Source organism: Herpailurus yagouaroundi, unplaced genomic scaffold (assembly GCF_014898765.1).
Source record: "Herpailurus yagouaroundi ecotype Mexico unplaced genomic scaffold, PumYag 180, whole genome shotgun sequence".
NCBI lineage: Eukaryota > Metazoa > Chordata > Mammalia > Carnivora > Felidae > Herpailurus > Herpailurus yagouaroundi.
In genome coordinates, this window is record NW_024412411.1 from 23006415 (window position 1) to 23032221 (window position 25807).

General features: G+C 39.3%; 1 protein-coding gene across 1 annotated transcript in view; it reads right to left on the bottom strand.

Moving 5' to 3' along the window:
- Positions 1 to 1602: 1602 nt before the first annotated feature.
- SESN3 (sestrin 3) overlaps positions 1603 to 25807 on the bottom strand; it is a 73291-nt gene continuing 49086 nt past the window's right edge. The window contains exons 5-10 of the mRNA XM_040489677.1: positions 21869 to 22105; positions 21203 to 21377; positions 14624 to 14742; positions 13604 to 13794; positions 10811 to 10955; positions 1603 to 9475 (exon numbers count right to left, since the gene is read on the bottom strand). Coding sequence (XP_040345611.1) covers positions 9389 to 9475; positions 10811 to 10955; positions 13604 to 13794; positions 14624 to 14742; positions 21203 to 21377; positions 21869 to 22105 — 954 coding nt within the window. The 3' untranslated portion in view covers positions 1603 to 9388. The remainder of the gene's footprint in view (positions 9476 to 10810; positions 10956 to 13603; positions 13795 to 14623; positions 14743 to 21202; positions 21378 to 21868; positions 22106 to 25807) is intronic.

The window sequence follows — 25807 nt, forward strand, 5'->3', positions numbered from 1 at the left end:
TACAGGACTGGAAGAAAAAACAAACAAAAAAACCCCTATTTTTTAAAACTCAAAAAAGTTACAAGTTGCCCAGAGAGGAAAATTCTCTAACTTCTTGTTTGGAGCATGGACTAGCCTTTCATTTTTTAGTAAAATATCATGCTGATGGTACTTACATCATCAAGTAAGAAGCATAGGCTGAATAAAGGTGGGGAAGTTTAGTATAAAAAGTGATATTAGAAAGACGACTTCAGGTCCTCAGTGTGACTCTTCTAGGTGCCAACTCTTAGGCAGACAAAGCTCTCTAAGGCTCAACTTCCTCGTCTGCACAATGGACACAGTGGCTCTTTTCAAAGTTACCATGAGACATAAATGAGATCGTGTATGTGACACGACCAAGCATACACGTCAACATCGACTTCTATTTCACTTTAAAAAATGGTTCAGGGTTGTTAACAAATTCTCAGGGAACCAGTGTTCAAAAGGGGGATTTTGAGTTGAGGGAGGCCGTGGGGAAGGGCCAGGCTGCTGGCTGAGTTGGCCGGATGTGCCCTCCCCTAATTCTCCCCCGGACGTTGCATATTATTGAAAGAGACAGACTCTCATCAGCAAGGAGGTGGTTTCTGCCGATCCTCCCTTACAGCTGGACAGGCGGCACGAAGGGAAAGCTCTCGCCTTTGATAGGAATTCTTATGTAATCAGCATAAATCAAAATTAGGACTTGGCTTAGAAAACCCTACATGAAAGACTTTACACATCCTCTGTAGCTTTCCGAAAGCCTAGCTTACATTTCTACTTGGGACTTTACCATCACTTCCCATTACACATTATAACCTCCCTTTCCCCATCTGTTCTTACCTGTTTCAATTAGCCACAACACTGCTTTCAGGCTTTCTCATTTAGCTGCTCAAACTCACCACTGTATGTATATTTCCAATACATGGCTACATTTTACCTAATTCTCAAATAACCACGTCAAGGAGGTATTACTCCCCTCAGACTGTGGTGTGGAAATCATGGATCACAGAGATTAAATTACTTCTAGGGTCACAAAGCTTAACACTGGAATACAAAGAGAAAGTTTCGAAGCCAGGCTCTGACCCCAGGTTCAATGCTCCATTCCCATTCTACATTACTGTTTTGGCTCACAAGAGACAATGGTGAAATTAATTTGCCTCTTGCTGTGATCACAACTGACATTTTATGCTTTTGGGGGGGCGGGCACAGAGGGGAGGGCAGAGGATCTGAAGCGGGCTCCGCACTGACAGCAATGAGCATGACGGGGCTTGAACTCATGAACCGGGAGATCATGAGCTGAGCGGAAATCAGACGCTCAACTGAATGAGCCACCCAGGTGCCCCTCACAAATGACATTTAAGAAGGTAACAGGATTTATATATTTTGCACAACTTAACACTATTGCAATATTCCACTAATACAATATATAGTGATAATTTAATAAGAACTGTCACCAGAAATCTTTGGGTCAGGAATTCTGGGAAAAAATGACTTACTGTGGTGATGTCTTTCCGAATGCATGTCTCAATAATTGAGCAGAAACGAACCTACGTAAGAATGCTACTCCAGTAAAAATGTAAATACATAAAAGCAAATAATCAGGGATCAGTTTTGCCAATTTTATTGAACCAATAAAATTCCTACTAATAACAATGAAATAAATTTCTGCAAGTATAAATGTGATACAGTTTAACAAAACCCATTGTTCTGTACCTATAAATAGATTTTCAAAATGTCATAAAAAGTGCAGTTATGAATTGTTAACATGTTAATACACAGTTCCTTTATTTCAAATGTGTTTGTCTTGACTCACTAACAGTTCCTTCTGCATCTGTTCAAATAATATTACCCATCCCTCCAAAAAAAAAAAAAAAAGCCATTAAAGCACTAGAATATTACACATAAACTGATCCATTCAGGTCAGCTTTAGTCAGAATTGTAAAATCAGCAACATAGGAAAAATAAAACCTACTTATACATACAAAAAAACTTTCATGGGTTCTACAATCTCCTTAACTGCTGACTCTGTGGAGGGCATAATAGTTGAAAAGGCTTATATGGTTAACTACCTTAGACTACTACATCTAGAGCAGGGTCTGGTTTGCCAGAACAAGTTTAAAGTGGCTGTTTATCAAGTTTGCTATCTTCAGAATTGAAACTATAAATATAAGACCGCCATTGGACGCTGAAAACTGCGTGAATCCTAAATTGCATCAATGATCTATTTGATAAAAGCTTATTCTAATTGAAAACCTTATATAGTAAGAGACTGATATATATAGCAGTCTTAAAGATCACGTCATCTGCCTCACATTAGTCCCAAGTCACGTGCTTCGTAAAAAAAAAAAAAAATTACAGTAACAAAGCACAGGACTACAAAGGCAAAACATCACAGCTTCTGATTACACTGAATAAAAAGTACCAAGGAACGCAAAAGATAATTCTGTATTAATACTGATGAATTAAAGAACTATAATAGACGTTTCACAGCATGCTACATATATCGCTCACAACTTAAGGATAAAATGATGTCTAAAATTGAAAGTCAAGAAGTTGGCAATCTGATTTCATGTGCAATTCAGCTACAAAGTCTTAATATATACATTCATTATGTAGCTGCCCTGCAGAATCAGGATTTAAAAAAAAAAAAAAGATTTCAAGTTCAAATCCTATTTCATAAGCTAAAGGATACATCCAGTTCTTCCATGACCAGGAAAGTTATTTTCAGGTTCGAAGGAGCTAATCCAAGAAGCAAGGCCATGTTCCGAGTTGACCTGACAAGGTTCTTTTTTACCTTGCTCAAACTGTGCATGTGGATGGGACTATTCTATTAGCATGGAGATGATGCCGAACTGGCTTGATTTGCTTCCTGTGTCTGTCTTATTTTGAGTTGAAAAGAGTACATATGAAGAGAAAGAGGAAGGGAAAAATCGTATTTTCTTTCCAGAGAAGATATGCGGATGCAAAGGAAATATGTGCACGAGATAGAGAGTTTGGATCGCTTGCCTTGATGAACACGGGTACCGGTGAACTCTTACCTTTCATTTTAGAGAACCAGTGAAATTCAGAAAGGAGAAAATAGTCTCTCAATGTTACAAAGGAAACGACTTGGCTACCCAACTGATAGGTTTCCTTCATCCTACCTTTGGGTCCTTCCTTCTAAGATTTGGAAGTCGGTGGAAAATGTGTAAAGACTGCTTAAGAAAGATATCTGCTAAATGTCATGGTGCATACACTTAGCTAATCAGAATTCATGAACAATACTTTAGCATTACATACCAGAGATTCTGTCCCTTTGATAATCTTTCTGTGGAAATTATACATTCATTTCTAAGAGGTTAAGCTGAGGGGTGCAAGAAAATAGACTGTTTTAGCAAAATTTATACACCAAAAATTATATTTATCGTACTTAGCCTCACTAATGTTTGATGTTGTCCTATAAGCTAGAGGTAAAACGGGGTGTTTGTTCTAAAGGCTATTTTATAGTATGCATATCGTTACCTCAAAGATTTCCACAAGCACTGAAAAAAATCAGATATTCCTTCTTCCCCCACCCCTGTATTTTTCCTTTGTTAGTTCTGTACTTCATGGTGGTGCAGCCAGAATTAATTTAAGCTAGAATGACCCCCTCACGACATACGATTTTGCGAGAACCATCCCTTCGGTCTCCATTATTAAGTGTCACTTCTCAATGAGGCATCGATTCACTCCTGGGAACCTTAAAGGCATCTACGAGACTCTGCCGTCAGGTTGGGTTGTTCACGAATGGAACGTAAAGCATTCAAATGCCACCACAGATTGTATTAATCTACACTTCCAAACAGGGTGCTTCACCACCGGGTCAGCCAGCCATCTGTAGATGAACATGCCCCGTGTTAGAAACCGGACAGAGTCGTCAGCCATGAACAGGGTGCACACTGGCTGGAGAGGAAGAACTGTGTTGTTGCTTCTTCTGTGCATTGTTCCTTAAGGACAGTCTGGATACACCCGAACTGCAGCCAGCCAGGGGAATAAAGACTACAAAGTCAGTGCATTCCCTTCTCACCCCATAGTACTTTTCTCCCCCGTGGAGAACACAAGGTAGGAATGGGGGCTAGAAGCCTAGTCTAATCCAGGAAAGCTTGTTCAAGAACCCTCATGTACCCAATTGTGTGGTATTTTATCTATGTTATATATCAAATGGGCTTCTGCGATCCAATGGGACCACCTCAACACTCTTTATCATACGTCCTTCTCTTAGAAGCGTGTTTCAAGGCCCAAGTAACGACACCCATGGATATGCCAGAAATTGCCTGTTTCCCCGAGGGGTTACACATCAGTCTGGATTGCTAGAGAATTGTTCATTTACATTCAAATAACTTGGACTAACACCAGTATTTATTACCTAATATAGATCCAGGTTAGGGTGGTAACTCAATCAATCACTTTACAGTCCTGCTAAATGCTAAATTCTGCATGGTAGAAATAGTTCCATTTCTGTATCGTGTATAAATATAAAGACTTCTACTTTGATAGAAGGCAAAAATCTTCTAAGATTTATTAAAATATGGAAGTAGCATTACTGAACAACAGAGAGTGAATCCATGAAAAGGTTGGATACTCTGAATTTATAGGCTCTTTGGGGATGAGGTAGAGGCAGCCGGGAAAGGGTATTCGAGTATGGGATGGACAGGATTACACTCGGTGCTGCATAATATCTGCTAGGGTGTCTATGGAGAAGGTTAGCCGACATGTCGCTGGATGACTGGGGGGATGTAGAGGAGCGGGGACAAAGTCCTATTCTTAACGAGTGGAGAAAAAGGAACTCAGAAAAGTAAATGCTGGTGACTATCAGCAGGTGGCTGGTGATGTTTGGTTTGGATTGTGAAGAGGCCTTCAGACCAAGATGGGCTGAGGGAAGGGGAAGATGGCGAGCATGTAGAGGTTGAGGCACTTGGGGGAAGAAAGCAGGCAGGAAAGGGGGGACTGAATGCAGATAGGAACTCCCACGTGGGAATGTTCCTTAATATCAGGCGCACGATGCTGAGGATGGCCACACTCGAACGTGCCACGCGTTCACTGAAAACCTTCTCCTTCCTCACAGGGCTCTGCCTCCACCTCTAGGATCCGTTTCACCCCAGCGATGTTTGTTCTACTTCTCACCTGAGCAGACACTACTAACTAAGCCAAATCAGCGTGGACGTAGGCTCCACACACAGGGGGGCGTTGCAGTTCTGTGGACTGAGAGGGATACATTCATGTTACAGTACTGCTCTGAGGAAAGACGACGCCATTTGATTCTCTGTCTCCGGAGGGATACGATAGGGAAACAGATTAAAATGACGGCCACCGAGAATAGGTTCTGATTATACAAATTAGGTGACTTAACACTCGATCCGAACTGTGGGGCCCCGTGTCTTTCAGGGTGCTGTTGCATTATACTACTAAGAAAATTTCATATACTATTTATACAACGTTACTGTTGCATACTTTTTACTCCATGCAAGACCGTCTATTTGCATAAAAGAAGAAAAAGTCCATTAGGTAAAGAGAAGAGTTTAAGGTCTTGCTTTCCAGAGGGATGATTTAGAATTGTCTTCAAAACACAACACAAAACGAAAACCTCATTTTACTATCACAGTGCAAATCATTCTTATAACATGCACTGAAATTAATTTTTGTCCCCGATGAACCGGATTTACGAGTTTAAAAGAATCTTACCTTCACACATGCATGCACTCTGCACTAAAGTGGTGAACTACTTTTAAGTATAGATCTTTGATTGTTTGCTGATCATTTTATTTTGCTGCGGCCTAAGAATCTAGGATTTTGGATTAAAAAAAAAACAAAACTCTGTAAGGTGGAAAAGGAAAAAGCTGCTGTAGAATAATGTGATTTAGTTTTTAGAAGAATTTAAAATCCTTAGGGGACTTCCTAACAATTAAAATAGGGGCTCTGGTTCAAATATGATTTTAATATAAAGCTTCCACTGAGTTTTCTGTTTGAAAACAGCCCTGTGTTGCTCTGCCATTGTTTGGGTTTAAAGCCATAACTAAAGGCCAAGGCCACGGCCCAGATTCCACATTAGCCATCTTTTATTGTAAAAGTACCCCGGATGGGACAAAGATTCTTCCTGAGACTGAGACAGCATACTTGGTTCAAAAAGGTAAAGAAGGTAATGAGTGGTCTCATCTCAGCAAGCCTCATTTCCTCTGATTATCAAGGATCCATCTGAGGAGACGGAAGCTGAAGGATCCAGGGGGCCAGCTGCCTGGCCAACCCCACAGTCAAGGGATCGGTTTACAGATCAGATTGACGTTCAGGTGGGAGAGTCTTTATTTAGGTATTTCCTAAGGTGATCTGAGAAATTAAGAATTACAAGGGAAGCCGGGAAGTAAATAGACATCAACCAGGCAGATTATCAGTGGCTTGTTAGACTAATTTCAACGTAATAAGCAACGAAGTTAGAGAATTCACAGTCACATGTGCTGTTTTTCCAAGTACACTTGCACATTTAAGTTTGGCACAATGTGAGCCCCAAGGTGGAGGTTAGCGTATCGTATAATCATATCGTTACACTAATTGAACCAGATATCTCTTTGAAAAATATCACATTTTAATATAAAAAGCTATACTATAAATTACTACATAGTAAATTCAATACTCTGAAAAAATACCACCCTGGAAAACCGCATCAGAATTTCAAGTCTGCTTTAGAGAAAGTTCACAGCAACCTTGCTGTAAAATGGTACTCATGTTGTGCGTGCTGCGTCTCGGTAGGTGCGCCAGCACCTTCGGAAGTCAATTTTTCTAGGCTGGTTCACTGAGGTTCATAAATACATTGTTTTGTTTTTGTTTATAGTTCCAAGTCAATTTACGTTCCTGATTACTGATGAGTAGAGCAATGCTGAGCTAAAAAGAAACTCTGCTAGAAAAGAGATCTAGTAAAGGCACTAATATTTCCAAAACCCAAACTCCAACTACTTCCATTTCTGGGGTAAAAAAAAAAAAAAAAAAAAAAAAAAAAGACAAAAACTAAGTGGCCATTTTCGTTACTTACACCTTGTTTCCCCTTTTGGTCTAAAGCTCATAATGGTTTTTCTGTGACAATTTCTCCTTCTTTTCCATTTTATAAAGATCCTTTTTTATCCTGTAATACAGGTCACCTGCACAATGATACAGGGTTATTAACTGAAAGGATCGTAGTTAAAAAACAAAACAAAATAAAAAACCGTCAAGAATAAAAGATATCCTCAACTCGAAAGTTCTAAGGTTAGGGAAGTCAAATATGCATTGATGTTATCATCCGTGTTTTATCATCTTCCTAAATACTTTCCTTGCAGGTAACAGACATTTCTACATGATGTGATGCCGAATGAAGTCAACATATGGCATATGCAATAAACAGAAGAGATCTGGCATGAATTCTCTGAATGATATCTTTAAATAAACCACCCTGTCTTAAAAAATATTAGTAATTTTTTCCTCACGTGGAAGATTTCAAATGAGATCCCGGAATCTAAAAATGCAGAACCACCTGGCGTTAGTAGGTTTACAGTCATCCTTCTATTTTCTTATCTGGGACAAACTCTAAAAGAAAGCAACCTAATGTATTGTACCAGAAAAGGATAGTGAACGGAAGGGGAAAATGACTTAACAAAACCCAAGATTCTTTCATGAGAGAAAAAGTCCTATACAACAAATAAGTCAGTCTTCGATGAAATCTTTGTGGGAACTCTAATGGAGAATTTTGACTCTATTATTTACCATGAGAAAACGGAGTTGTTTTTAAAAAATTAGCAGATTTGTGAAAATTCAAGTCACCCTTAGTTAACCAAAAAGCATTTAAGCAGTGTGGTCGTGTCCTACTGGATAGTTGTAAGCATCTCTTAGGCACTTCACTGGTTCATTAACACAATACAAATTAAAGCTAGAAACACATAATGTTGTGCTCTGTAAGGATAGTCTAATCAGGCAACACAAACCGATGCAAAAATGTGACTTTTTGGATGCTTCTTCCTCCCCTAAGACTCGATAGCTTTTTTAAACCAGTTGTCCAAAGAGATTTTTTTTTTTTTCTGGGGAAGGGGGTGCTTTGGCATTAGGAAAACAATATTGTTCAACCCCAGTAAGGCAAAAGCCTTGTGCAATAAAGAAATTTGAACAAAATTTCTTTACGGCTCTGTTTACAAGGACACTTCTGCAATGACATAATGGGGGGAAAGTTCAGCTGAGTATTTTTTTCCCGACATATTGCACTTTTTTTTGTTGTTGTTGTTGCTGTTCAATCACATTAATGCATAGAAACACAATTGTCACCTCTGAATATTCAACTCCTCAGCCTATTAGAAGAAAAATCATGGGAAAGAAGTTCTAAAAGCTACCAGGAAAAAATACAAGTATATTAACCTTCCTCTGCTTACTGCGATATAGAAAACGCTATGAGAAAAGAAAAACGTGCAAAGAAACTTTTTTGGTCAGTCTTGTGTGGGTACAGGCTTGCGTGTGCCAACTGAATGAGTGGTGAGCAGCTCTGTGAGCGCTGATGACTTACATGACTGAGGAGGACTGTTAGTGATAGAAAGGATTGTGCATAATTCTGCTTTTAATATATACATCTGATATGGAAAACGGAAAGTTCTGTTTCAGAAGAGAAAGAAAAGAGCTGAATTTGGCATTTCAGTAGCATGCTATAGAATTCATCATGATTAATTTCACATTAAATTATGGACAATGGCTGTATCACATTTCACGTTATCGCCAATAGCAGTAAAAAAAAAAAAAAAAAAAAACCCAAAAAACAAAAACAAACAAACAAACAAAAACCACAAACAGTGCCTGACAAATAATCTCCTGGGGACACAGATATGTGTCCTGTGAGCAGCTTAGTTCAACAGCGCATGCTTCTCCTCCACCAGATTTAGGACACAACGTTAAAAGTTTAGAATGGCCAGAAGAGGTCATTCTTTGCTGAATTCTAGTATCTGAAAAACAATCACTTGAGCAGATTGTAAGCGCTTTTCCTTATTCCAAAAAAAAAAAAAAAAAAATAATAATAATAAAAAAAAAAGAAAGAAGGAAATAAAAGGATACACATACATACAAACCCAAAAGCGCTGAAGTTAAGCATTAATAAACCAGGTTCGTGATTTATGATCAGTATCCAAAACTCCAACTATAAAACAATGCAAAGTAGTGCTCCTCAGTATTATTTTTGCAATTGTTAGTAATGTTAAGCATCAAGAAAAATAAAACACATCATTGCACATTACAGCCGCCAAAGAGAACGGCTAAACTTTGACACTAGAGAATTGAATAACTTTTGATGCCCATCACAAACAGCTTCTGATGTATGTTCTTGTGTGAAAAGGTCTTTACACACATACGACGTTTTTGCTGGGTGATGCTTCATTCAGGTCAAATGCCGAGTTATGGCACGAAGGGCATAAAGAAGTTCAGCTTGCATCCGTGCTTCCATTAAGAGCAAATTTACGTGAACCTAGAAACGACAACGTTAGCAACTTAGTGACCATTACAAACAACTGGAAAAACGTCCTTTTTTTTTTTTTTTTTTTTTTTAACAGACATTCACAAGGGTTTGTCCTGTGTACACAGACCCACGTACAAACACACATGCCTCGGCATATCTACGCGTGTAAATGATGGAACGCTCGTAACAAAACTGTGTCTATAAAAGACAAAGGGATCTTGTGAGTGGCAAAAATGACCCCTAAAAGTCTTGAAAGTACCAAGCATTATGTCAGAATGTACACAATGTGTATAAAGCCAATCAATCTTTTGGATTACGAAATCACATTATTTTTCAATTTTTCAATAAATTACAACTTTCTCTTCTTCCAGTTGTATGTGGCTAAAAATCAGCTCTACATTTCTCAGAGCCTATGTTCAGTCCTCGGAAAGCTTTTAAGAACATTTCTTCCTGTATACTTGGGAAGGTACGGAAGTGAAAACCTGAAGCTTACGGCAGTTTGCAATTACTGTCTGGTCCTTGTTAGATATGTGTACCTTCGCTGGAGTCTTTCGGATACAAGCCCCTAAGTGTTGGGGGAGACACACATTAGCTGATAGATTAAAATTAATACCAATGCATTTTTCAAAACAGACTACAAAGAAATGTGTTTTGATATTGCATTTATTTTGATAATGTTCTACGGGTTAGGGATAGTCTCTTGACGAATAAAGGGAATTTCTAGATACAACCCAGTAAAGTAATGCAAACATATAAATAGGGCATAAAGATCTGTCAAGAAGAGATGTAGGCAGTAAAATGGGTTATTTATCGTATGTGTGACTGGCCCAAAGACTTCATAAAATCCGTCAGGTATGGAGGCCATAACATTTTCTGTCAAGGCCACAGAGTTAATTAGTGAATATTAGGACCCTAAATGGATTTTCTTACTCTCAAAAGCTGGGAACCTGTGGTGTAAATGGAAGATTCTTGGACTTACAGGTCAAAACGATCTAGGATTTAAGGCCAGTTCTTCTACTACAATGTTGGTAAAGATCCTTAACATTTATTAGATCTTACATAATGATTCCTATGTATTTCATCCAAAGAAATATTCTTTTTTTTTTTTAATTTTTTTTTTTAACGCTTATTTATTATTGAGAGACAGGGCACGAGCATGGGAGGGGCAGAGAGAGAGGGAGACACAGAATCTGAAGCAGGTTCCAGGCTCTGAGCTGGAGCACAGAGAGTCTAACATGGGGCTCGAACTTGTATTAACACTTTCACGTGCAATTTTTCACAGTCCTTCCTAATGATAGTGGACACGTGTCTAAGGCACACAGAACGTGCAGTCATGCAACGCACCTTTTCTGAGTGCTTGAACTGACGCCAGTAACTATCATACATGCGCTTGGTAGTTCTCTCAGGATAGCAGGTCACTGTCTTAATGTAAACCTTCAGGCTTCGTTCAAGTAGTTGATTAACTTCTCCGTAATCATAGTCATCATACCTACGAGCAGGAGGACAACAGTTTTATAATGACAAAATCAAACTTCTGGTTTCTCGATTTGCCTCAAGAGAGGTTTATGGTCTAGCAGTTAAATGCCAACAGCTCATCAACTAACTGTTCTAACAGATATTCACTGAGTGCCTCTTATGTGCCGTGCGCTTTGCGTGTCCTCTTCTAGGTACTGGTGATACACTGATGAACAGACTGAACAAAAAAATCCTTGGTCTCATGGAACTGAAATCCTGTTGGAGAGAAAAGAGGGGAAAAAAAAAAAGACAAGCACATAATATGTCAGGTGGTGCTAACCGCTTCGGAGAGAAAAGGAAATTGGAGCCTGTGGTAGGAGGAGCTGCTGATTTTAGGTAGGGTGGCTGACATCTGAGCAAAGGCTAGGAGGAACAGGGCACATGTAAAGCCCCAAGGCAGGAGCCGGGGTTCCAAGGCGGAGGGAGTTAATCCACTGTGTCAGATGCCGCCGGCTGATCGGATCAGATAGGAGCTGAGCACCGAGCACTGGGAGCAGCCAAGGAGAAGTAGGATGAAGAAAGGATTTTGGTTTTAAAGATCAGAGAAGGAACAGCATTGTTTACATACTAACGGGAACGATCCAATAAACAGGGTAAAGTTGATTTTGCAGGAGAGAGAAGGAAGAATTTTTACTTTTTTTTTTTGTTTTAATGTTTATTTGTTTCTGAGACAGAGAGACAGAGTGTGAGCAGGGGAGCAGAGAGAGAGGGAGACACAGAATCCGAAGCAGGCTCCAGGCTCTGAGCTGTCAGCATAGAGCCCAACATAGGGCTTGAACCCACGAACTGCGAGATCATGACCTGAGCTGAAGTCAGACGTTCAACTGTCTGAGCCACCCAGGCACCCCGAAGTTTTACTTTTAATTACAGTTGACAACCAACTGTATTGGTTATAGGTGTATGACACAGTGATTCAACATTAATGTATTTTACAAAATGCTCACCACAAATGTAGTTACCACCTGCTACCATACAAAGTTATTACCATCTTACTGACTGGATTCCTTGTGCTGAACATTACATCATCATGACTTACTTATTTTATAACTTTAAGTTTTACCTCTTGATTCCCTTCACCAGTTCTGGCCTTCCCTACACACACACACACACACACACACACACACACACACTCGCCCCCCTCCCACCATCAGTTTGTTCTCTTTAACTGTCCGTTTCTGTTTCTTTGCTTTGTTTTTTAGATTCCACATATAAGTGAAATCATATGGTATTTGTCTCTCTCTGACTTATTTCACTTACCATCATACCCTCTAAGTCTATCCCTGTGGTCACAAATGGCAAGATCTGATTATTTTTTATGGCTGAGTAATATTCCATTGTATGTATATACCACATCTCCTTTATCCTAGAATAGGGATCCTAAATGAGAGGAGATGAGATTTTGTGCCCAAGTGCACAGGGGGACAGTTCATCCATAATACGAGGGAGGAGAGAGACAGCAGAGTAAAGGGACACAGAGGCAGACAGGAGGGTAAAGGCAATAGTGGGAGGTTGTGGGATTTCTCTTCTATGTTTTCAGTTCATTTTTAACCTCAAAATATGCTTAGTTAAACATATGTATTCAAAGATTTTTATCTGAGCTTTTTTGGGTAGTATCCAACAGGTAAATATAATCACCATAACATATGTTATTTAGTGTCTTGAATACAGTTTATCATAATTGAATTAAATTGTTAGTATTTATTTTTCTTAATTAGGTAGATATAATGTGTGTGTTTCAAAATGTGATGGTTCTGTGAAAATTTATTGTCTGGACTGGTAAATGAGCAAAGAGCACAGTTATTATTTACCATCACAATAGTGTCTTCTAGGTGGAATGCTTTACTCTTAGATGTTTCAGGAAAATTTCTGTAAATTAAAACTACAGAAGATACTTTGCTCAACAAATTGCAGTCTAATTCCATTCCATAAAGGTTTTCTGATACTATATCAGAAAGGATACAGTAGAGTCAAGTTGAATGTATTCATGACGGCGAATCTTCTCTTTTTGCAAATCTATCTCCATAAACGCCTTCAAAACCCAGCTCAAAAAGGCACATTCTCCCAAAAAAGCTTTCCTGATTAGACCATTCAATCTCATTCGCTCATGTACTCACTGTTCTCTCAATGCCATTTTCTAAAGTTAGAGGCCATTAATTTATATTGACTGATGGTTTCACTTCAGTGTTCTCCTATGATCTTTATGAGGACACAATCTATCCTACTTTTATTTAGACCCTAATTACTATTCTTTTAAAAATAAACAAACAAACCAACATTTATGACAGTGAGCTAAAGGGACATAATAGATGGTTTTTTAACTCCCTGATTCTTACAGGAAGGATTCTTAAAATGAGTCTGAGCCCATCCTATCCCCCGATGATTACTGATTTTTTTCCCTCCTCAATAAATTCTTATTATTGTATTTACAGGTACATGCTAAGATTCCCCACAGTTAAACAAAGAAAAATGTTCTTCTCTAAAATGGAAGGAATTTTTAAAAATCAGAAGTCCACAGGTAATATTCTCTCCCTAGTACTATATAGTGTTGAAGAAGACAGAAGCGAGGCTCAGGCCAGAATTTTCATTTAGAAATGTTCCAAACTGTCTTGACAACGAACATACCTGATTCCAAACATACAGTGAACATAGTTGAATAAAGCTCTGCGCAGCATGGTGGTATCAACGTCCTCGTGGGTGGCCATAGTGTTATAGGTGAGATTGTAGACCATGCGAAACTTCTCATCAAGAAGGTGTCCAATGTCAGAATAAAGTCTGTTCACCAGGGAGAACCCATGATTTTCCCAGGTATAGTCCTAAAAGGAGAAGTTGTATCCAGTTGCAAAATGGTCACTCTCCATTTACACTGTGTATTTTTATTAAATATAATTACTGAAGCAAGTACGTGAACGTATTTCAACTCTAATTCTAAGCTGATAGCTCTACGAAGAACCTTTCACATCGGTCTGTAGATGAGAGTGCCTCCTCAGTGGGGACCACGGTTTGACATGTTGGGATGAACTCTGGCCACCTCCTGTAGTCAGGTAGGATGCAAACGACACCCTTATCTGGAAGAACACCTTCCAGAATGCTGGAATATTCCTACGTGACCAAAGCTGCTCAGTGACACAATCAGCAGATCACGTGGACAAGTGCCAAGGAGTCTGTCTTAATTCAAACTTACACTCTTGTTAGGAGCCATATCGCTATGGTGGCTCCGTTTTGTAGGGGTGGGAGTAGGGTGGTGCTTGAGCCCAGAGCTACCGGTGGGTGGGTGATCTTATTACAAAATGCCATTTTATTATAAATGGAACTTTAATCGCTTGATTTCCTCCCTGCTCCTCTCCAAGAAAAAAAAAAATGGTATGAACATTATACAATTACCATGTAATAATGCAAGTAACTGAACAAGACAGATTCCTTTTGCTTTCTTAGAGGGGGAAACATAGAAATAATAAAATAATAAGCTGTCTACTGGGAGATCAAATTAGACTAGGCTAAAAACAAGGTTACGTAAAAGGATTTACGGACTCTATCAAAATGACCATTAATTTCTTTAGAAGTCAATGGATTTACATTTCAACATTTCACACTTAGAGGACAGTATTTATTCTCTAGTTCCTCTGAACGAAAGGCATCTTCTACCTGAGCTCGGAATGTTGGCAAATGCTCTTCTCCTCGTCTGGCAAAGTCCTCATACCCAAAACCAGGGTCTTCGATGTATCGGGAGACATCAGATGTTATAACCATGTCATCTTCAAAATCTAAGGGCAACAATGAACATTCTAGTATAAAGGAAACTATACAGATCAATGCAACTGTTCCATTTCCCTCCACTTTTTAGCTTTTCCACGGATTTCGGAAGTGACAATATTGACTTTACGGCTTAAGTTTTGAATACAATTTCATTACCAAAACAGAGGCAATCAGCATGCCAGTGTAGTTGTCTGGGCGAAAAAATGACTACACTGAAATATCTAAGCAGCAGTGGCAAAGGATCAATACACTAGTTTTACTAGCGCACATAAATGGAGTATAAAGCTTAAACGTTATTTGAACTCAACGCGGGATGAAGAGGGAAAGAGAGGAGGTGAAGGGAAAAGACCACTTCAGTGGAGCTTAAAGTTAAGGTAGATTTTGTTAAAATTTGATGGTGTTTCATCTGGATGTGTGCGTGGTAAAAATTAGTGCAGTGTAGTTCATGAGTAGCTCACCAGCCGGCATTTATGGAGAGGGCCTCGGAAGAGAACTCAGCAGGGAGGAATGTGGCCTTTTTGGGTACCACTGTTACAATTCTTAGTTGACTTGGGTGCTAAAATAGGAAGATTCAGTTTGGGAAAATTCACTGAGTTTTACACCTAACCTATGTGTGCTTTCCCGTGCATGCGGAGATCAAAAAAAAAGCTTGCATGCATCATAGGAAGTAAACAATGTGTTGATGAGATTGTGATTAAAATATTATAAACGTGGCATTCAGGAAGACAGACTACAAGAATCTTTAAGACAGCTGGCTTCTGCATACTTGATAAGAGTAAAAATTTACCACTGAAAAATTTTATTTCATTTTTTAAAGTTTATTTATTTTGAGACAGAGAGACAGAGAGAGAGAGAGAGAGAAAGAAGCAAGAGAGAATCCCAAGCAAGCTCCACACCATGAGCATGGAGCCTGATGTGGGGCTCGAACTCACAAACCAGGAGATCATGACCTGAGCCGAAGTCAAGAGTTAGATGCCCAACCAACCGAGTGCTACCCAGGAGCCCACCACTGAAAAATTTTAAATGCTCAGTGCATGTTCATTTGGTGTAAAAACAATTCTCTTCTAACTCACTTTTTTTTTAGGTTAGTCTGTCTTCATACTTTTTTCCGATTTCAACCGCTGAGCTACCTTTATTTACTACCTTCTACTCTAGAAAGTGAACATGCTCTTTTCAAAATAAGAGAAAAAATACTCCCTCCATGCAAAGACCAATGTTTTCTTATTAAGTTATTTTAATCAGTATCAAATAAATCTAATACTTAATAAGTAACTAATAAACAAATATTAAATAGCTCCTAAAACAATTTGATGGCATAAAAAAACTAATTCTTAACCAGACAGTCTTGAGAAGCTTAAATAAACAAGGGCAATTATAGTAATGCATCCAGAAGATGTGGTCAATTAGTACTGCCTTCATTATCTTTAATCTCTGTTCTTTTGTGAAAATCCTAGCAATAATTATTCTTTCCTTACAAGCTTTAACCTTTCCTTAGGTCACTGCCATGGCCTAATGGGTGCTTGATAATGTCAGGAGAGATCAAGCATCCAGGCTACCCAACTTTGGAAATATTAAAATTCTTACCTAACTTCTTTATTATACCAAATGAGAAGAGACTGGCATTTGTTGAGGACTTACTATATACAAGGTACTATGCCATGTACTTAGTATCTATTTTTTTTGTTTGTTTGTTTCATTAATGCAAAAAGAAGTACCTCCTTAAGAAAAAAGTAAACTGTCAGTTACACCACTGTCAGTAAGAAATACCATGCGGACGGATTCATTTAGGAGGATGTGGAAAACTTGGAAACCCTGGACTACGTAATCTGATCTGAAGCTTTCAAGTGACTTTCCGTTTTCTAAAACAAAATCTCAGACTTATCCCTCGCCCAACCCACAACCACTGCACTATCTCCTCCTGTTGCACAACTCTCTTCGGGTAAATGGAAACACTTTGAAAATGGCATTTTCGATCCTTTATCTCTTAACATTTACGATTGACGTTAGGCTTTCCTTAAGTCAGTCCATCACAGACTAATCAATAGAAACGAGGCAAAAAATTAAAAATTTGCAGCGATCACTGCAGTGCTAGGAAAACGAGAAGTTTTGTGGGTTGTGAAGTAAAATCAAACCAAGAACAGTGAGTGATAACTAAAGTGTGTAAAACAGTTTCTCTCCTGACGTGATCCTTCCACCCACACTGCACAACCAGTTGGGTTTCATTTGGCAAATACCGATACCAGAGTTGACCATTACACAACTGGTTCATTTGATGGTGATGTTAGTTTTTGTTTTGCTCATACGCATTTTCAAAGTTGTCGTATGCCTTTCAACGTTTTTAAATAAACAATGAGTAACTAAACAAATAAGATAGAATTTATCCTATGAATAATATCCCTTTATTCATTTTAAAATTAGGAGTTAGGATGCCAGGGTGGCTCAGTCAGTTAAGCATCTGACTCTTGACTTCAGCTCAGGTCATGATCTCACGGTTGGTGGGTTCAAGCCCTGCATCAGGCTCTGCATTGACAGTGCGAAGCCCGCTTGGAGTTCTCTCTCTCTCTCTGCATCTCTCCCTCTCTGCCCTTCCCCTACTTGCTCTCTCTCTTTCTCTCTCACTCTCACTCTCAAAATAAATAAACTTAAAACAATAAAAAATTTAAAAAAATAAATACAATTAAGAGTCAATCAAAACCTGTTTGCCGATTTCATCCACGGAAAGAAATGTACAAAGGTCTCTCAAACTACAAATGCTTTTTCTCTAAATTTATTTCGAGAAGTTAAAATTAGTACTCTGATCAACAAATCTAAAACTCCAATTTTAACTCTATCTAAAACAAATATTTCAGTCTAGACTCAAGGGAAACAGTATGTTGCACACAGGCTGGATTCATCTGCCCCTAACAGAACACAGAAAACACTCTATTACAGTAGTGGGATGGCTTTCTAACTTGAGAAACAAAAAAAGAATAAAAGCTAGTTAACTCGGTTACCAAGCTATAGAATACCACCTCTGTAGAACATTTTAAACATTTTCTTCAAAAGGCTTGAAAAGCTATTCTTAGAATCTCCACATGGAATCTGGAATGCTTTATCACACTGGTCAAACCAAGAAATTCATTACAGAAAAAATATAAATTTCTATTTCCATTTTACAACATGGTTAAGGTTATAAAAATGACTCCATAAGCCATTGTACAGAGTCCTTTTGCTGTTACCTTTGTGGGACTAGCAAATGTGGTATTGGGAATGGTTAAGAGTAAACAACAAAATGATTTCTTTCCCTGAATGATTTACAAATGATACAGCCTCTCTTGTCAAAATTAGAACATAATTTCTGGCTAGGATTTAAGACTTGCTAGTAAAAATTCACTGCAGAAGGCAGAAGTCCCTGCTCAAGGGTCCAAGAAGGCAGAGGCTGGGGTCCAGAATGTATCTTCAATATTAAAAACAAACCCGACGAAAAGAAATAAAATATTTTTATCCTTCAAGCTCTAGTGATGTTAGAGAGGCTCTTAAAAGTTAATGTCTAGGGGCGCCTGGGTGGCGCAGTCGGTTAAGCGTCCGACTTCAGCCAGGTCACGATCTCGCGGTCTGGGAGTTCGAGCCCCGCGTCAGGCTCTGGGCTGATGGCTCAGAGCCTGGAGCCTGTTTCTGATTCTGTGTCTCCCTCTCTCTCTGCCCCTCCCCCGTTCATGCTCTATCTCTCTCTGTCCCAAAAATAAATAAACGTTGAAAAAAAAAAAATTTAAAAGTTAATGTCTGGGGGCCCATGGGTGGCTCAGTTGGCTAGGCAACCGACTTCGGCTCAGGTCATGATCTCACAGTTCGTGAGTTTGAGCCCCGCATCGGGCTCTGTGCTGACAGCTCAGAGCCTGGAGCCTACTTCAGATTCTGTGGCTCCCCTCTCTCTACCCCTCCCCTGCTCACGCTCTGTATCTCCCTGTCTCTCAAGAATAAATAAACGTTAAAAAATTTTAAAAAAAGTTAATGTCTGAAAGCAAATAGATATTACTAACCTTAATAAAAATGTTTACATTTTAAAATATTGGTTTACCTAGAAGGTTCACCCTAAGTTTATAATTTTCCTTTGTCCCATGTATTCTCTCTGGATGGTTTTTATAAATAACTCTTTTGATTTTAACTCCCAATTACATGCCTATAACTTCCAAAATTTCATCCTAAGTTTAAAACCCTCTCCTGGGGGCACCTGGGTGGCTCAGTCGGTTAAGCATCTGACTCTTGATTTCTGCTCAGGTCATGATCTCATGGTTTGTGGGTTCAAGCCCTGCCTTGGGCTCTGTGCTGACAGTGGGAGCCTGCTTGGGATTCTCTCTCTATCTCTCCCCCACTTGTGTGCACGCACACGCTCTATCAAAATAAATAAACTTAAAAAATTAAAAAAACAAACACACAAATCAAACCCTTTCCTGACCCTCAGACTATCTGTGAGCCCCTTCCTTCTCAGGTGTGGTTTGCAGACTGGCAGCACTGACATGACTTGGGGGAATTTTAGAAATGTGGCCTCTCAGGTCCTAGCCCAGACTCACTGAATCAAAATCGGCATTTCAACAAGATTCCCCCAGGGACTCACATGCAGTGAAAGTCTGAGAAGCAGTGTACTAGACATCTCCAGACCCCTTAGCTCAAAATGTCCCAAATATGGCAGACTGCATGCTCCTGAAGGTTAGAAAGGTCATCACCGTAAGGCCTCTGTTTACCTACCCGGCTTATGTGATGACATTACCTACATCATCACCTCTGCCCTAACAACACAGAACCACTTGTTCCTGTGCCCGGCATCCTGTTTCCTTACCATCATGCCTTGGCTCAGTTGACTGCCACCAACCCCCTTGCACTCAAGTCTCTTAGAGCCAAATGGCTGGAGGAAGTCTTGTAGGGCCCCTTCTGTGCACGTTCCTCTCCCACCAACAGTGGATTCAGGGCCCTCTTCTAGGCTCCTATACTGTTCACATTCTGCTACACATTGAAATTGTTTCTCTCCCATCAGCACTGGGAGCTCCCAAAGGGTAGGAGTTGTGTCCTATTTAGCCTGAAAGCCTTAGCTCCCACTACAGTGCCAAGACCATCTAGGGAACTCAAGGCATGTTTGTAGAATGGATATTAAGCTAATACCTAAAACACCATGTTTCTTTACTTGGGATTTCCTGCCGCTTAGAAGCTCTGAGAAACTAGAACTTAACATACTCAATTTGGTGGATAAAATCTATCATAAAAAAGATCGTCAGGGGAGATGATAAAAGGGGTTTTTGTTCTTTCTGGCAAAACTTCTGAGAACTACTGGTCAGTGCTATGTTTAACAAGCAAGTTATGTTTAACAAACAAGTTATGGCCAAATCAGTTACCCTTGGAATTTATGAGACTGGGCTTAAGACTAAAAATTTTTTAAATCAATGGAACTCTTATTTTTAAAATGTGATGTAGATTGATGACTTTGAAGGGTTTCGGCTTTCTACCAAGTCGAGGCTATTTTAATAACATTTACTATGTGGTATTCAACATCTTTTTTAGTCCTAACTGAAAAGTCTCCTAATTCAATGTCTCTGAGAGTATTAGAAAAAAAAAGTACATTTTTAAGACTAGAGCAAAGAAGCCTAGCTTTTATTTTTTTTATTTATTTATTTTTTTTTAATTTTTTTTTCAACGTTTATTTATTTTTGGGACAGAGAGAGACAGAGCATGAACGGGGGAGGGGCAGAGAGAGAGGGAGACACAGAACCGGAAACAGGCTCCAGGCTCTGAGCCATCAGCCCAGAGCCCGACGCGGGGCTCGAACTCCCGGACCGCGAGATCGTGACCTGGCTGAAGTCGGACGCTTAACCGACTGCGCCACCCAGGCGCCCCAAGCCTAGCTTTTAATACAGAATGAATTCCTCCTTTTAAAAGAGAATGAATTCCTCCAAATCCCATATAAGAAAATGACCTAAATAATACATTTTTATTAAATTCTGAAGATTTCTCCAAAGAAATCTTGCAAACGCAAGTACAATGTAATTTTAGAACTAATGTGGAAAAGTAACAGTGCGCGAACAATCCTCCCACATGCTCCCCACGCGCACACAAAAAAGGCAGAGATGTATTATAAGAATGTTATCTATTGAAACAGGATTTCACTTATCACTTGAAAACATCACAAAAGTAGAATGAATCAGGTATCTCTTAACTTTCTAAGCAACTGTTCGGCTTTTAATAACATTTTCTGCAGGACAGAGCGCGTCCTGCAAAGCTGCAAGTTCCTGTCAGCTGGACCTGGGGTGCATTGAAAGACGCACGAACCTAACGGGAGAGCACCAGCATTCGGGCAAGGTGGAGGAGGAGGCCTACCTAAGAGGAACATGGTGGTCGCAGAGTCACTTCTACATGTCTATATGAAAAATACCGAAGGTGGTCTGTCAGGGATACAGGAGGTCAAGGGCAAAGACAGTGGGGGCTTGGGCAGAAGCACACCTGAATGAGGAAATGAATGAAAAGTATCTCCAGAGACCACAAAAAGACTTTCTTTCTTCTCCTTCTCAAAGCGAGTGGTCATTTCTTCCTGAGATGCCTCTTCGTCTTCCCTTTCTTCATGAAGCCTTTTCATTCTTTCCATTAAGGCCTCTAGCTCGCTTAGAGAATCTACAATCTGGAGCCAGGAAAGATCAGGTTGGGTGTTATTAAGAATTATTCTAGTACATGTCTCTGTCTCCCAATGTCACCTTATTATGTACAGTGGCACGGGCACAGTTTGGGCGGGTTTTAACTCCAAAGGGAATCAAATGACAGATTTCAGACATTTTCAGAAGTATGATGTTTCTGCTTCAGTTGCAAACACAGAAAATTGATAAGTATAGATGTATTTAATCTAGAATTCTAGCATTTGGTATATATTATAGTTTATTTTAAAAAATGAGGCAGCCTTATGATTTGTAATAATATCTATTTGCTTTAAAAGCCTCTTAAGACAATTCAGAACTTCGTGTACAGGTTGCATTTTTACAGTAAGAAAAACTGTACAAAAATATTTCAAGTATATGATATCCTGTAGAGTCTGACCATGATTTCTTTCTAGATATTTTTAACATTGGGAAATTTAAAGGCAAAATAGTAAAGAAAAACAAAGTTCAGAAAACTGACCCCAAAGTTGCTGCCTGTAAGGGATGCGTTCTCTATGCTGTTGTCATTAGCGAGATCGCAAACACAGAAATTGTTGACTGATATTAGCCTGAATCCGTTGGAGATTTCTGGATCTCTCTCTGGATTGATGCCACTACCAAAAACAAAGCTTGCCAAAGCATGATAATGTGCCAGTAGGACCACAGCATGTACCAGTTCGGGCAGAGACCAATTATTTTCTCCAGTTTTGACAAGTTTCTGAAACGAGAAAAGCAAATCAGAGTAAAAATGAAAATCACAGAATGCTACAAAGCAATTTTGGAAAGCATGAAAAATCCGCCAGTTTTATGTCCATTTATAGTAATCAAACATAAAACTCCCTTTTGAAAATGTTTCACATAATAAAGATATGGTTTTGGCCAAACAATATTGCATTAAACTGTCAAACCTAACAATATAATTCTGTGGCAGATTCTTCTAAATCCCTTATACGCTCAATGGAACTTCTGCTTCCAAAGCACTTTTACATGTTATGTGGTTTTCATAAGATATTTCAGAGAATCAAAGAACACGGAAGCTAGAAGGGACTTTAGAGATGATCTTGCAAAAACCATTCATTTTAAGGTTTTTAGGTAAAGACTTTTACCTTAAAAGTCACACACAAAAATCCAATTCAGTAAGGCAACTTTGTTAGTCGTCTTTTAGATATCTTTCCTGATGGAGAAAGAGCCTATGGCAGATGATAGAAACCATACCTCACCTTTGAATAAGAACTTCAAAAGTTTCAGAGCACTGTTTCGTATGTTATTTTACTTCATCCTCCAGCTGAATGATGGAATCACAAGTGAAGCCATTAAAAACAGTGATGCTTCCATTCCCATTTTCTCCGAGAGCCAGTTCCATCTGGCAATCCACTGGGGATTCTTTCCCATCAGTGTTCGTGCTCTCTTGCTTGGGGTACATGTCTGTGTCCTGCTGCTCCCCACGAACCTAAACTTTTATTTAATTTTGCTCACTTCACAGCCAACCCCCCACCAAAACCTCTTTTGCTTTACTCTCCATTAACCACACACACACACACACACACACTCACACACACATGTTCACTCACACACACACTCACACACATGAAATTTAATATATTACCAAAGGCTCAGGAAAAAGGAAAAATTAATCACAATCTACCATTCTAATATAGTTTTTATGTATTTTATTTTATTTTTATAAGCATAATTATGTCATCAGAGGATACCTCTATTTTGGGGGGCCTCACATTTTGACATGTTCAATTTTCACGAGGCTCCACGGTCTTACTTAACGTTAAGCGTGGGCCATCTATCGCATGGCAGTGGAAATATGGAACTACTTCTCCATCTTCGAATACCCTGTCAGATCCTCAAATTGCTTCTATTTTTTTGTGTACCTGTTATTATAAGTAGCATCTTCATGCTACAGCTGTGTTCATATTCTAGAAACAACTCCTAATAGGATTTTTAGGGCAATTATGATGTGAAGACTTTTGCTACTGCTGCCAAAGAGACTTCCAAAAGGATTGGTAGAATTTACAATGCCTTTGTCAGTCTTCTCCAAGAGTATTAAACCTGAGAGGACAGACAGCCAACACTCATCACCTCGAAATTCGCATCTCACATTCATTTCTGTATCTTTAGTTCATTAGAACCTGCTTTTTGAAGCAAGCTCCAGAAGCTACTTTCACTAAGGGCACATATGACCTCCAACAGGGCAGATCTATTTCTTTTTTAGCACGTGTCCTATTTGGTCTCTGTAGAATTTATGTTTTCCTTAATTCCTCCCTTGAAATTAACCTCCCTTGCCTTCAGCACTTTCACTAATTTGTTCTGCACCCTGTCTACCCTGTGATGCATGTCTCCCCATCTCCCTCCCAGCCCCCTTCTTCTTCTGCTTGCCTCTGAAATGCTCTCTTCTACCCATGATCTCCTTTCCTTGTGCAGTATCTCCCCGGAAGGATCAGCCATTCATTCAACTTGATCTTCGCTTATCTGTAAATAACTGTCTGATTTTATTTCTAATCTATCCTTTATCTTGAGTCACAGACCTGTGTTTCCTCCGGTAACTGGACATCACTAAACGGATGTCACAATCTTCCATTCTCCGGGCTGCGTGTATGCCGTCCTGCTCATGGCACTGCCTCTTGCCCGGTCAGGAAGGTAGAAACCTTACTGATTCTCCTGTCTCACCCAGCCCCTCCACCCTCACATTCTATGAGTCAGCAAGCCCTGCTTTTTCTCATGCAGACTGCTTACATACAGTCTGATCGCTCCTCTTTATCTCTCCAGGGCTTAAAAAAAGTCATCTCTCAAGTGGACTGCGGCAATGGCTTTATGACTGGCTCCCCTGTGTCTAGCCTGTACCATTTGTGATTTGTCTTCTGCACCACCACATACACTCATATTACAACTCAGCTCAAGAACCTTTAATGGTTCATCATTCTTTATCCTAGGGATTCCCTAGGATCAACATCTTTTGATCACATATACCTCTGACAGTGCCAGTTGGAGGGGCCCAACCCCTGAGAGCACGTACATTTACGTATAAATTAAGACATACTAAAAAAAAATACTCATAAAGTACATTTTATATAGTTATAAAAATATACTGTACTACTAATATCGTAAAATATACAAGTAGAGAAACTGATTAAGGAGAGAATACATGTGCACACATGCGTGCATATACATGATTTGCTAACATTTTGAAGAACTGCCTTGTGTACCCCTGAGGTGACATAACATGACTTTGGAGAACACAGCTTTCTAAGGATAGGACATAAATTCTTTAGTACAGTATCTGCCGTGTCATAACAACATGCTCTCAATTCTTCCCATCTCTTACCCCCACCTCACATAACCTGCCCTTGATTCAGTCACCCAAAGCTATTGGCTACTTTCCCAACATAAAATGTTTCCATTGTCTGTCTGGAATACCTTCTGCTACCTGAAAATTCCCACTTACTCTTCAAGACCTCTCTCAAATGTTACCTCTTTCATGCAACTTCCTGGTCCCATTCTTTTTATTCATACCTTCATATACTACGGTGCGGTGATCATCGTCATTACCTCTCTTTCTTTCTTCCCCTAGATTCCAAGCATGGGTAAGGGCAGGGTCTCCCTTTTTAGACCCACCAAACCACAGAGCACCAAGTTATTAACATATGGCATAAAAATAATGATTACTTCTTCTATCTAAGTTACACATTATCAAATCAGAACATAAACTTCAGGACAGCATTATGTTTTCACGTGTTCCCAGAAAGATATTCAAAAGCTACGAGTATAAAGAATAACCAAAGCTCCGCTTGGTTTAACTGGGGAAATAATTAACAAAAATGTAGTCTAATAAGAGTATCAAAAAAACCAAGAACATTTATATACGTTAGAAGCAGAGATTTTAAATACCTAAGACTTCTCTGATAGTAATTTCGATGACAGCTGCTAGGTACTGAAGAGTTACCAAATGTCAAGCACAGTGCCGGGACATTGCATAATGGCCTCACTGAAGCTCTTTTCTGCTACCAAGTGCTCTAGTCAATTGCAACTCTGTTTCTGTTTCTCCTTTAAGCTGGCGGGTCCACGGAGCATTTCAGTGTTCACACCACTTGGCAAATCACTTTGTATTTGCAAAACTGTATCTTGCAAATCTCAAAATTATGAAATGTTAAGAACCAGAAAAGGGTTTAGAACTCATTTAATCCAGGCCCCTCATTTTACAGATGGGGGAACTGAGGCCCACAGAAGTGAATTCACTAAAGGTCACAAACATGTGAGAACCCAGGTATCCTAAACTGCCAGTTTATTTTCTTTGTTCCATCTCCTGCCTGAAAACAGAAATCAACTTTTCTCTTGGCCACTCACTAAAGTACCCATAGAGCTAATTACTGATTACCTAAGGAGGCATATTCATCTGCACCTAAATTACAGA